This window comes from Panthera uncia, assembly GCF_023721935.1.
Source record: "Panthera uncia isolate 11264 chromosome A1 unlocalized genomic scaffold, Puncia_PCG_1.0 HiC_scaffold_16, whole genome shotgun sequence".
Classification (NCBI taxonomy): Eukaryota; Metazoa; Chordata; class Mammalia; order Carnivora; family Felidae; genus Panthera; species Panthera uncia.
The window spans coordinates 23996449-24010201 of record NW_026057576.1 but is presented as its reverse complement, the minus strand read 5'-3'; the positions used below and the strand labels follow the sequence as shown (position 1 = coordinate 24010201).

The window sequence follows — 13753 nt, the reverse complement described above, 5'->3', positions numbered from 1 at the left end:
GGTCCCCTTCCCCAACCCGCTGTCCTCACACAGTTCAGGGTTTTCTTGGTCCAAAATAGACTGAAAAGAGAAGGAAGAAATGATTGGGACACCAAATCTCCTTTCAACCCCAACGGTCCGCTTTGCGGTCTCGGTGGCTTTCGCTCATTGGGGGAGCAGCGGAGGAGGGACCTGGGGGTGGCAGGAAATAACCCTCCTGATCAAAGTGGATTAGAAATGCTCTAGAAAACTCTACCGACAAATCAGGACAAACATCACACCAAGGTCTTGAATCACAGGATGTTTACCTACTAAAATGCCCATGGCAGACAAAGACTAAGTACCACAAAGTACCTGAGACAAAAAAAAAAGAAGGGAGGGAAGGAGGGAGAAGAATAAAAAGGAGCCTGGAGTCCCGGCAACCGGGGATCCCAGGGCCACAGGCAGAGTGTCTTGGCGGAGGGGGGGCCGTGCGGGAATGTCCGTTGGCCTCTGGCTTCACACCTCGACTTCTGCGGAGCAGACCTCGGCGGCGGTGATGGCGATGCCGATGGCGAGGCTGCCGTTGTCGGAGAAGAGCTGGGCCAGGGAGGTGTTGAGGACGAGGCAGTCCCCATCGGTGATCACCGAGTCCACGCACTCGAGCACGGACCGGGGGGTGGCCTCCCACTTGAGACGCCGGTGGTTTCTGTTGAGCTCCAGGCGGTAGGTGAAGCAGTCGGCCTGGGTGGGGGTCCCGATCAGCATCATGGTGGCAAAGAACTGGGGGTGCCCTTCGTGCCTCTCCTGTTTCCTGAGCACCAGCAGGAAGTGGTGGCCGAGGCAGGAGTGCATGATGATCCAGTCGGCTGGGGCGGGGAGGTGCATGTCCGTGGCCAGGAAGACTATCTCCGCTCCCTGAAGGATGTCAACCCTGTGCATCTGCCGCAGGTGGGGCACCACCACCTCCAGGTGGCCTTCCCACTGGCAGGAGAACAAGGGGCACATGCAGGGTGTCACCTGGGTGGCGTGCAGCCCCGCCTCCTGGTGGCGGAGGTGGTGGGGGCGGGCGTGGTGGCGGAGGTGGTGGTGGGGGCGGTGGGGGCGGTGGTGGTGGGTGAGGTGGTGAGGGGGGAAGCCGCCTTGCTCTGGTGCGCTCTGAGTGACGGCGCGTCGGCTGGACACATACTGCGGGAGAGAGGAGAGTGTTAGTGGCTGAGGCCAGTCCCTCAGCCTGGCTGAGACTCCCCAGGTTCTGCCAAGAGTGGAAAGCAGACGGCGAAAGCTTTGTTTCTTAAAAAAAAAAAAACAAAACACCAAGGGGCGGGGGCTACCCGGGTGGCTCGGTCGGTTGAACATCCGACTCTTGATTTTGGCTCCGGTCACCATCTCACAGTTCGTGAGTTCGAGCCCCACGTTGGGCTGGCCGTGCAGCGCCTGCTGGGGATTCCCTGTCTCCCTCTCTGCATGCCTTCGCTGCTCCCCTGAGCACACCATGCGTTCTCTCTCTTTCTCTCTTTCTCAAAATAAATAAATATTAAAACCACCACCCCACCAGAAACGAGGGGAAACTGCCAGCCTGTTCTCCAAAGTGGCAGCACCGTTTTATATTCCCGTCGGCCGGGTAAGAGGATTCCAGTGTCTCCCCGTCCTCGCCAACACTTGTGATTATCCGATTTGACAGATGCTTTCATGAGACACAATTAAATTGTTCTGAAGGTCTTGCCAGATCTAGGTGCTGAGACATTGTTAAATCTTCTCCACGTCGTGTCATTTTGGTATAGGATCTAAATTGTGCCAATTAAAAACGGAAGCTCCCGCAAAAAATTCCTTTTGCGAAGAAGATATTTTCCAAAGCTAACAGCATGTTAAAAAAAAAAAAACAAAAACAAACCCCTAAAAAAAAATGAGGTAGATGCCTTGGGTGGTTGATATTCTGAAACTTCAGTCCAAGAAAAGACAATATTTATGTCTTTCTGATTCCTTAACAAAATACTGAAACAAATAGGCAATTTCCCCCTTCAACGTGCATTATGATGGTCATTAGTCATAAAGACAAAAAGCAATTTTTTTTTTTTTGCTTTTTTAATACCGCTAATATTTTTGTGCAGGCATTAGAAGCCAATGGAATTCCTCCCCTCCCTTTCTTATCATTGATATTATTATATTTTTTTACGTTTAATTATTTATTTTGAGAGAGAGAGAGAGAGAGAGGGAGAGAGACAATCCCAGGCGGCTCCGCACTGTCGGCACAGAGCCCGACGTGGGGCTCGAACTCACGAACTGTGAGATCATGACCAGAGCTGAAATCAAGAGCCGGCCGCCTAACCGACTGAGCCACCCAGGCGCCCCCATTGCTATTCTTATTAGAACAATGCTGCGGTAAGTGCCTGTTTGTCCTTCCAGTGCTGCCAGGGGTTGTGCTGTGTTGGGTGCCCTCCCCTGGGTCCTCAGGAGGGATGCAGAGCTGATGATGTGCAACTTGGGCCACAGTTCCCAGGGAGGGAGCCTCATCTGTGACTCCCGGGACTTCGCCCTTACCCCCGCCCCCCCCCCCCCCCCCCCCCCCCCCCCCCCCCCCACCCCCCCCCTCCCCCCCCCGCCACCCCAGGAGCTATGATGGCTCTTTCTGATCAGGTATCAGTAAACACTGATTGAATACCTTCTCTGGCCGGACTGTGAGGGTGCTTAGGGGGATCAGCTGTGAGCAGGATGAACCGTGTTTCTGGCTGTGGGTGGCACAGACATCAGCGTGCGCCTCATTAATTGTGATTTTCGCAAGGGTCCTCCCTGTGACCCGAGGACTACGGTTCCTATTTTTCAGTTGAAGAAACCGGCTTCCGTGGTAGCATGCCCAAGGTTACAAAGCTTGGCCGTTTTGACACCCCCCTGACTCTGAACACGGCAGCCCTGCTCCCCCGCTTCTCCCTCCCTGAAGCTCTCCCTGCCTCCAGCTCCTCCTCCATTCCTGGAGTTCCAGCTCGGGTTCCTTGAATTAGCCTGCGGGACCGGGGCCGTGCAGTGAAGTGGCACCTCGCGGGGCGCTCGGGGCACGAGGCCATCCCGGGGCAGCCGGCCTCTGGGCGGAACTCAGGCACCGTGTCCCTTGTGCCCCGGGTCTCCAAGCCCTATCAGGACTGCAGGTGCCTTTGGACCCTTGCCTCCTCCTCTCGGTTCCTTTCGTCCCCAATGTGGAGAGTTTGAGGGTGAAGGTCTGCCTTCTGACTCGTGCCACTGTGGCTGCCAGGGTGCCCGTCTCCCTGGGCTCGAGGATGGCTAATGGTGGAGACCTGGCTGGCTTCCCTTTCTTTAGGGTATCCTGGGCCCCACCCCCCTCCACTGCGTATACACCCCCCACATGGTGTGCGGGTCGCCCTGTGGCCCGGGTGACTTAGAGGCGGGCATTGCACCAGCTCTGCTCTGGGGTTGTTAGCTCCAGCTGCCAGTTTCTGTGCCCTGCCCGGGGACGGCAGCCGACCTGGGGCGTGCGCCACAGGGGCCTTTCCGTGGTTCCTGCGGTGTTCCTGGGCAGAAGGGGAGGGGCAGCGTGCCGTCACCCATCCTGCACCCCTGCCAGGCCCATGAGGGAGGCTGTGTTCCAGAATCCTGCTAGTGATGGGTCTGACTTCCCCTTTCGTGTTAAATATAGGAAAGGGGACTGACTAGTAGGTAACCTCTGCTAAGAATTAGGCACTTGGAAAGTTGGTATTTTTTTGCATAATTACTTCATTTAATTTTTCACAGGAAAGATCAATTCCTCTTTATTTTTTTAATTTTTTTTAATGTTTATTTATTTTTGAGACAGAGAGAGATAGAGCATGAACAGGGGAGGGTCAGAGAGAGAGGGAGACACAGAATCCGAAACAGGCTCCAGGCTCTGAGCTGTCGGCACAGAGCCCGATGCGGGGCTCGAACTCACGGACCGTGAGATCGTGACCTGAGCCAAAGTCGGACGCTTAACCAACCGAGCCACCCAGGCGCCCCGATCAATTCCTCTTTAAAAAACAAATGAAAAACTTAAATCTGGCTTAGCTCCTACCTGCCTGCTGGTGGCATGTACCATTCAGTCAGTAGGAGAAGGGGAGTTTCTCGTATCCCTTGGGAACATACAAAAGCCCAGGGCTCGCACACTGTCGGCCACATGCCAGGATCCCCCCAGGTCTTTCCAACAGACTCAGGCCTGGCAGTGGGGTTCGTCTGCTGGGCTCAAGAGGACCGGTCTCGGCCTCTCACGGAAAGCTCCAGACGCGGTCCCCTCTCCCAGCCTCTGAGAAGCTCCTCTCTCTCACTTTGTCTTTACAACAATCACTAGAGAAACATATTATATTTGTCTTGCAGATGAAGAAACCTAGAGATGTTGAGTCCCTTGCCCAAGGTGACGTGGCTCATAAGGGGTGCCGCTGGGAACAGAGCCCAGATCAGTCAAAGGTGACAGAGATCAGAGTCTGTGATGATCACAGGCTGGATGTCCGCAGACTCTATTCTGTTTCACTGTTTATTTGTCCCGTAGCCCTGATTAAGTCAGTTTCCCTATCAACAAAATATTTATCTCAGAGGGTTGTTTGGGGATCGAAGGAAATAATGCTTGTGAGACAGCTTTAATAACTACATCAAATTATTACAAGTATTGCAATACTTGTTATTAAGTATTACATCAAGATGGCATTTCCCTTTAGATGTGGATTTGGGTGATTACTTCCGGTGGCCTTCTGCCTCAGTCCATGCCTGCCTGTGTCTGTCCTGGCCAGATGGTCTTTGCACTTGGGCAGCACTCTGGACTGAACACAGGCCAACATAAGGGCCTGGAAACCCCAACATTGCACTTGGCCTGGGGCCTCCTGTCCCAACACAGACCCATGATGGCAGAACATCCTGAAATTCCCGTCGCAGAAATGGGTCTCTGGGGGTCCTGGCAGAGATGGAGAAGAGGTGGCCGTGGTGCCGGAGAGCAGCCAGAGGCAGCAAGATAACACCGGTGCTCAGGGGAAGTCATTAAGGGGCCCAAGAGACACAGCTTCCTGCGATAGAGCGCTCCTGCGCGCTCAGGATGGGGCCGGTGGTAAGTCCCACTCTTGTCCAACCAGAGGACCTTAGCAACGGCCCTTCCACCTTGCTTCCTTGCTTCCTTCAGCCTCATCTTCCACTAGCCTTTTCATTTTTTAATTGCTGCTGGGTGACAAAGCCCAGGGCACAATCTGAAGCCACTGAAGTGAATGACTATGCAAATAGAGTAGGACACTATCAACTCAGGGAGCCCCTGCAATCGCTGTGCGCCAAGAAGGCTCTAGGAATAAACCCAGCCTTAATTCTTCCCCTTCTTCCTGCTCCATTTTCTGATGCAAAATATGTTTCGTTTAAACGATCTTCGGGTGAGTGAGGTCACAGGGTTTCTGGCAGGGAGAAAGGATTCTTTTAATTGGCAAAATGCTAATCGTTTTGGAAAATGAATTCTAATCTTCCCATCTAATACAGTGGATGTGTGAGTAATTACTTTCCTTCACTAAACTGTTAATGCAACATTAGTGATTACGCTAATTAAAACTAATGAACTCTTACAGGCTGATAAACTCCTCAGTCAGTCAGCAGATGCCTTCCTCCCATTGGCTGTATTTAACTTCCCATTTGGAAGAGAGATCTTGAATTAACCTTTAGAATAATGTGCAAAATTGGGTTTAGAAGTGTTAGGCTTTATGGACTGGGTATAATTCTTTCCCCAAGCATTAGTGAGACCATTTCCACTGAGGGTGTAATTGAATTTAAAAAACGCCTTCCTTAATTTGATCAGCCACACTCCTATGGTTGGTAATGGCTCTCTCTCCAAATCCTGGCCTCCAAAGAGGACAACTGCCCCTGGAAAATCTCATGACCCTTTCTGCTCTCTGTGGCCAGCAAGCCCTGCTTGCTACTGTATTTCAGCTGGGGGAGGGTTTGTACCCAATTTCAAATGACAGACATTTGCTTAGACTTTGCTCACGCAAAGTCTCTTTTGTGAGAGCGACTTAAGGTGGGGGGGGGGGGTGTGGAGGAGGGGAGAGCAACATGCTTATCAGTGCATTTCACACCCAGGGCCGAAAAGCAGGTGGGAGAGGGGGTAAAATTTCAGGGTAGGTATCAGAGTTTGGGGATAACATCAAGGCCTGCACCAAGTTTGTAATCAGGGCTGCTAAGAAGAGGGAATAATTGTTAGCTACCCCTAGGTACCACTCTGCAGTGCCTAAAAATTCTCACTCTTTCCAGGAGGGACAGTCAAGGCTGAAAGCTGAGCGTTGCCTGTTCTATTTTCCCCGGACACCTTGGCCCTTCCCCTCTTTTCGTCAAAACCTACCGTGACCGTAGACGTGCCCACAAAACCCAGGAGGACTCTGGAATGCCTTCCAAGCAGTCAAAAAATAAGCTGAGAGCAGAAAACAACAGTGGGACTCTTGTCACCTGGGATAGAACATCTTCATTAGAGAATGTGTCCCATGCTCCATTTCCCCCAGACTTAGTTATACTTGGGACACAGATGGATGAGATCTTCCTGTGGACAACATGGTAATGTCCATGATTTTCTTTGAAATATTTTAGTGGGAGGGATGTGGTATAAACGTGTACCTTTTTAACTAGACTGTAGAGGCTATCAGTTCCCTAATCAGGAAGTCACTCTTTGAGGTGATCGTCCGACACTTTAGCAGGAAGGCCACACTCCAGAGATGACAACTGCCATTGCCTCAGTCTCCATATTTCTGATCCCCACCAGATGCTGCTAATTAACATTTTGCAGAGGCTTTCGTTGGTGAAATTGGTGGTTGGTTAGTCAGAATAACAAAGGCTAGAAATGGACTTGCCTGTATGAAATTCATGGTTTTCAAGCCATGAAGATCGGTTTAAGTATTGCAGAGAGATCCTTCACTGTAGGGGTGGGCCTGGAAGCTTATTCCCTAAACATTGCTGTATCTGGCCACCGAGTCAAGGCCCATCTCTAAGAATACCTGATTCTTGCCTCCGTTACATCACTGCACACACAGTTTCTTTTACCGATGATCAAAATTATGTAAATTCAGTAGGGAGACATGGGTTAGCAGACACACAGAAGGCTTGGGCCTTGGGATATATGTATGCCGTTAACTAATTGGAAAAGAGGACAATGAAAACGAAAATTTTGCTGAACCAAACTTTTTTTTTTTAATTTTTTTTTTTTAACATTTATTTATTTTTGAGACAGAGAGAGACAGAGCATGAACGGGGGAGGGTCAGAGAGAGAGGGAGACACAGAATCTGAAACAGGCTCCAGGCTATGAGCCATCAGCACAGAGCCCGACGCGGGGCTGGAACCCACGGACCATGAGATCATGACCTGAGCCGAAGTCGGATGCTCAACCGATTGAGCCACCCAGGCGCCCCTGAACCAAACTTTTTAAGAACCAAGGTCCATGGGCAAAGAGCAGTGAGAGGGGTCCATACACGCGTCTGTATGCACACCAGTCCTATGATTTCGAAAGCCTCTTGACCCGCCTGGTCAGGTATACATCCAGGACAGTCTCACTCTGTGAGGAGTGGGGAAGGAATATGTGGGTGACATTTTGAGAACAAAACCTAAGACTCAGATCTTGAGCTCTCAGGGCCCTTCTTTAGTTCCTAGGCCCTGGCTCTTGGCTGCCCAGGCTGGTTGATTTATACATAGTTTCCTGCCTTTTGAGAGCCTTCAGGATGGGGACTTGTTGCTCACACGTCCTCACTGCTCACATGGTGCCTGACACGCGATAGATGCTTGATACGTATTTGTGCCATCCATCGGGCTATTAGTGACACCTTCACGTACGAGGATCATGTTGGCTCTTGTCCTTTGTAGCATTTAGGTGGCTCAGCCACAGTCCCGACTGGTGTTGTCTGTCTGAGACCAATAAGCCTCTGTAAGATGGATGCCGCCTCTCTCTCTCTGCCCTGTGGAGTCAAGTGGCAGTTAAGACCTGTCCAGCTCACGCTGAAATTACTAGCTCGCGGCCTTCTCTCCTCAGCTGGGGTGGACGCCATTGAGGACAGGGGCCGTATTTAGTTTGCCCAGTGCCTAGCCCAGTGATGGGCAAATCCAGCACTTGGACGTATCTGGCATCGGGTAAACTCTCCATCAGCTTTTGTTGCTGGAGTAAACGAATGCGTGAATGATGTATAAATGGAACCCTGTTCTGGACCGTATCTTTGGAAAGGCTGTTTGTTTTCAGGTGGAGGCCCTGTCCTGTGCCTTTTATTTTCGGCTGCTACATTCTCAGGAGTGCGTAGGGGTGTGTGTGTGTCCTTGTGAGTCCACGGCTGTGGGCTTATCGGGAAGGTCTCCTGGCAGCCCCTTACCCAGAACCCAGCGGTGATGGGACGCAGAGTAGGCGCAGGGCTCTGGCCAGGAGGAGGACACTGAGGACAGTGCTCAGCTGCTGTCATAGTCTATAAAATAAAAGCCTTGAGGAACAAACTTTTCATGTCAGAGGGGTACTTTATTTGCTTTTACTTTTTTTACAGAGATTACTCTAAGCCTCAGACATTCCTTTTATTAATAGCAGATTGCTCTTTACAAGTTGTTTGAGAAGGACAGGCTGCTCGATCAACCCAGGAAATCTGTCCACTTGCTAGACTGATCTAGACCCATTTTCCCCTCCCATACCTCGGCAAGACCGCTGACGTAGCAAAAGGCTGAATGCACCCATATACTCTTCTGGCTATACCCCTCCTCTTGAGGTGAGGCACTAATGGGTTGTGCCTGCCCGGAGCCCTTGAACCGACCTGTGGAGACCACACTCCAGATAACGGAGATCCTGTATTCCCTACCCAGTGGCTCTAAGTCAACGTCCTGTAGCTGTGCTATTTCTGGGACCCAACATCCAGAAGGTGGACCGTTAGACATGAGATATGGCCCATGGATGACTATTTCGGGGGATATGCACAGAGTTGGGATGTATGGCCTGTGGAGGTTCATTTGCCTTTGCCTGGGGCCTGTCACAGTGCCAGACTAAGCCTCATGACGAAGAAAGCGACACAGGCCACTGGCTGGGGGTCGTGGCCATGCAGATCACTCCGAAGGGGGAATTCCTAAAGGGGGAGGATAGAACATATTTTAAGAGTCTCTTACCTTGATTTGTACTCATAAGTATCTGAACTTGGAAGCGTGTGGACCTCCATCTGCACTTTGGCCTTGAGCCCTGCAAACGTCAGGGGTGGGCCTGCAGTCCCACCACGTAGTCAGAGGAGTGCCTGTCCGTCTTCATTTACTCTCTGGCTCTGCCTTTCATCTGCGAGATTTTGAGCCTGCTAATGAGTATTTTGAATCTTGCAGATGAAAGGGCTTTCTCTTAAAAGCAACTTTTCGTGTAGTGACATTTTTATATCTGCATTTGGCAAGCGAAACCCGGTGCCTGGGTGAGCCGTTTAAAGGTTAAAAATAGGGGCGCCTGGGTGGCTCAGTGGTTAAGCGGCCGACTTCCGCTCAGGTCATGATCTCGCGGTTTGTGGGTTCGAGCCCCACGTCGCGCTCTGTGCTGACAGCTCAGAGCCTGGAGCCTGCTTCCGATTCTGTGTCTCCCTCTCTCTCTGCCCCTCCCCTGTTCATGCTCTGTCTCTGTCTCAAAAATAAATAAACATTAAAAAAATAATAATAAAAAAAATAAAGGTTAAAAATAAATGAATCGAAGCCCCGTGAACGTGAGCATCTCCTTAGAAGGAAGGAGGGAGTGACGCAAGGGGTGTGTGCCCAGCCTGCTGGGAGAACCACTTCGCCCAGTCTGCACAAGCTCAGGCTGCAGGCATCAGTGCCGCTCAGGGTTATGGGTACGGTAGGAGCCGGTGCCGGAACCTGGGACGGGGGCCTCTTGCTGAAAATGGCTACGTGCCCACAGGCCGACGTCACAAGTTGTGAGGGGCAGAGGTGTGTCCGCGGTGTTCTGGGACCTTCTGGTGGCCAGGCTGCTCCCCTGGTCTCCAGGGACCCCACAGATTCAGCCTGCTCTGCCAGAGCTCCGTACCTTCCTCATCCTTTTCGCCTGGAGCACCCTTTGTCCTGGCTAAGTTGTATTCCTCCTCGGCGCGTTCCAAACTCTCAATAGGTTGGTCTGTTGCTGGTATATTTCCTTTGTAACACACAACACGCTTATTCAAGGTCCAGGTTTCCTGATAGACCATGAGGTAAGCTCCAGGTGGGCAAGCATTATATCTGTGTTAACCCCACTGTATCCCCAGTGACAGTAGCATAGGAACGTGGTAGGTTCCCCAGAAACATTTTTGGAGAAGACGAATGAACGACCCCTCCCCATTGACCTGTTATACTAGCATAATCTGACCACTTTTCACCGTCTGGCTGCTACTCCCCTAGGGCAAATCTCCCTCATCACCTCTCTGGGCTTTACCAGAGCCTCCTGACTAGTTGTCGTGGGGCTGAAAGGTGGACCCCCAAAATAGGTCAACCTCCTAACTTCTGGAACCTGTGAATGTGACTTTATCTGAGCAAAAGGGGGCTTTGCTGATGTAAATAAGTTCAAGATCTTGAGATGAAATCATCCTGGATTATCCAGATAGGCCCTCAATCTAACGGCAAGCTTTCTTAGAAGCGATGGAAGAGGAGACGTAGGCGGAAGAGAAAGCCGCAGAGGAGAAGACCATGTAAAGATCAGGGAAGAAGTTGGAATGATGTGGCCGCAAGCCAAGGAATGCCTGGAGCCACGAGAACCAGAAGAAGCAGTGAAGGATTTTCTCTTAGAGCCTTCAGAGAGGATGTGGCCCTTCAGAGGGGAAGTGACCAGGTCATTTCACCCAAAAGACCAAAACACCTTCCTTCAGAATTTTGGTCTCCAGAATGGTGTGAGAAATTTTCTGTTATTTTGAGCCATCAAGCCGGTGATAATTGTATGGTAGCCCTGGGAAACTAATACATGAGTCTCCCTGTGTCCGTTCTTGCCTCATTTGGACAGTAATTTGTCTCACCAAGTATTTTAATGGGTTTCCATCCCATTCCGAATAAAGCCAAAGATCCCTATCATGGCCACCAAGAGCTGACACACTCTGGTTCCCAGCTAACTCCCTGGCCTCGCCTTTTTCCCACCCATATCCTCCTTGCTCCCTTTGCTCTAAACAATTTACCACTTTTTGTGCGTTAACCGTGCTGTCTCCACCTGTCACAGGGCCTTTGCATGATCTCTTTGCTTAGAACACTATCAGATACCCATGCTGGGTCTCTCTCCCACTTCATCTGCAGCGCTGCTCTGCAAGTACCTTCAATCTGAGGCTGCCTTCCCTCCCCTTCACTTACAAAAAACCTCTCTCCATCCTCTTACTCTAATTTATTTTGCTCCATGGCATTTATCAACACTATGGAACTGTAATGTACATATAGTATAGGTCATATATCTACGCGTGCGCACTGTACTGTCTTCTCTACTGTAATATAAGTTTCTTGGGACTAGGAACTTGGCTATCTTGGTTAACTACTGTATCTCTAGAACATTATCTGGTACCTAAAAGAGAACAGCAATTTTTTTTTTCTTCAAATGAATGAATAATTTCCTCTTGGTCTTAAGCTCTTCCATCTTAGAGGACCCGAGTGAAGTGTCCCTGTCACTGGAATGTCGATGTGACTGTCGTCATTCCTGACACCCTGCCCCGGTCTCCCCGTCAGAGTTTTGGGCAGCTGTGACTTGCTGGGTTTCTCCCAACCTGTGACTGCTGAAACCATGGAACTTCTCGTGTCTGCAGGGAACTAGGAAGGCAATGGAGAGAGGCATTCGTTCGTGTGTGTCCTTGATCCCTGCATCTGTAGTATCTCTGAACTACTGATTTGCAGATTCAGAGTAAGATGTACCAGAAGCATTCCTGAGCTCACTCTAACTTTCAAAGTGGGCTCATGCTTAGGGTCAGGCCTAGCTTACTGTGCATAATGTTAGGCCTGTCCTCCAGGACTTCCTGGCCCGTCCATCCTGGCTCCCAGCCTCCAGATTTCCCACCACTGATGAATTCACGCCTGCACACTGTCCTCCTCAAAGGCTTCTAGGCCCATCATGTCCAGGCTGTGAGAGAAGCAGAGGTTCTCTGCATGCCTAGGACCCCCAGAACTAGGAATTCTGGTTTCCTCCCTGAGAACTCGCCTCTTTCCTGGATGATTAAGACAGGGAACTGCTTCACTGTCAGGGAACACTGTCTACACACAGGCATGGATATGGCCCCTAGTCCTTCCGGGATGATCGTCAACTCACAATCCATACGCTAATACCAGAAATGCACAGATCTAGAGCTGAGGACCAGGTCGTTTCACACAAAAGGCCATCTTTTGACAGCAGGCTAAATTCCCAAATAATGATCTTTAGCAGATTAGGCCTCCCTATAAGCTTGTCCTTAAAATAGGAACTGTGTCATTTGATCAAGAGTAGATGGCAAGTTGGTGCTACAGAGTGGAAAGAAAACATATTTGAAGTCTGACAAACTTGGAAATGAATCCTGGCTTTGCTACTAAAACCCGTGAGACTGTGGACTCGTTAATTAACCTCCCTGTCCTTCAGTTTCTTTATAAGGTGGGGATTATGATGCCATAGGGTTGAAGTGAGGACTGAATGAGATGCAAAGTACATTGTATAGTATCTGGCCCCAAGTAAGGAGATATCCTTACCTAAGTTATCATTGTGTTCACTACTATTATCTTTATCTGGCTAGTGGATGGAGATGTGAGCTAAGGAAATTCACCCTGCGTAATTCCTAGGCCCATAGCTGAGTTAGATGAAATCATAAAAACACCAAAGCCCTTCCAAATCTCCTGTAAAGCTCCCTGAAAATTCTCACCCGAGACCGGTGTTTTCACTAGCAAAAGCCTTTTACTATTTCCATCTCATCACTGGCCAATGGATGCTGGTTGCAACGTAGAGAGAGGTTTAATGTATGTAAAGAGCCCAGCTTAGTGCTTGGAGCATCGGTGGCCCTCAGTAAATGATTACTGTCACCTTCATCATCGTCGTCACCCGCTAGCATTTTGGTCAATGCAATGCTGCTACAAAGTTTAATCCTACAAGCAGGTCTGGCCCTTGGTCCTCCCACCTTTCCCACCTGCTCATCCCTCTTTGCTCCACTGAGGGTCTCTTTTTGAGGCCCGTCACCGTGCTGGCACGGCCTGAATGGCACTGGGTAGGTTGTGCCTTCCCTTGAGACCAGCTCCCTGCCTAGGAGCGATCTCATACTTTCTATATCTTTAAAGCATGTTTCCTGAGGGAAGTTTGCCCTGTGTGTCTTTCTGTTTCCCCAGAGCCTCCGATCCACGCTGCCCATGGCAGTGATATTCATGATGGTTTGTACCATCATTATAACACCTAAGCAGGCCTGATATGTGGAAGAGTCCCTGAAAGGGACAAAGGTATGGCCACACCACAATGGCTCAAATGAAACAGACCAACAGTACCAAGTGTTGGCAAGGGTGCGGAGCAATTGAAACTCTCATACACCTGCTCATGGGCGTGTAAAATGATACAATCACTTGGGGAATTTTTTTTTTTTTTCAGTATCCATTGGAGCTAAATCTATGCCAGCTCCTTTGACTCAGCAGTCCCACCCCTGGGCATATACGTGTGGGGAAACAATTCTTCATTGATCTCTTCCATTTTTTGCATATCTTGCAAGCATAGCACTGAATGTCCTTTATTCCAGACTATGTTTTCAAGGATGTTTTTATAGTGAACAGCCTTGAAATATAGAGTTAGTGATTCTTTGGAGCAAAGGGCCAGTTTACTTGTAGCCTTGGGACACAGATACCATATCTGCTTTAGGGATTGAGGGCAGGTGTGCTTGCTGTACATTT

General features: G+C 50.1%; 1 protein-coding gene across 1 annotated transcript in view; it reads right to left on the bottom strand.

Moving 5' to 3' along the window:
* Positions 1 to 308: 308 nt before the first annotated feature.
* SIAH3 (siah E3 ubiquitin protein ligase family member 3) overlaps positions 309 to 13753 on the bottom strand; it is a 68346-nt gene continuing 54901 nt past the window's right edge. Inside the window, exon 2 of the mRNA XM_049646967.1 lies at positions 309 to 1146. Coding sequence (XP_049502924.1) covers positions 478 to 1146 — 669 coding nt within the window. The 3' untranslated portion in view covers positions 309 to 477. The remainder of the gene's footprint in view (positions 1147 to 13753) is intronic.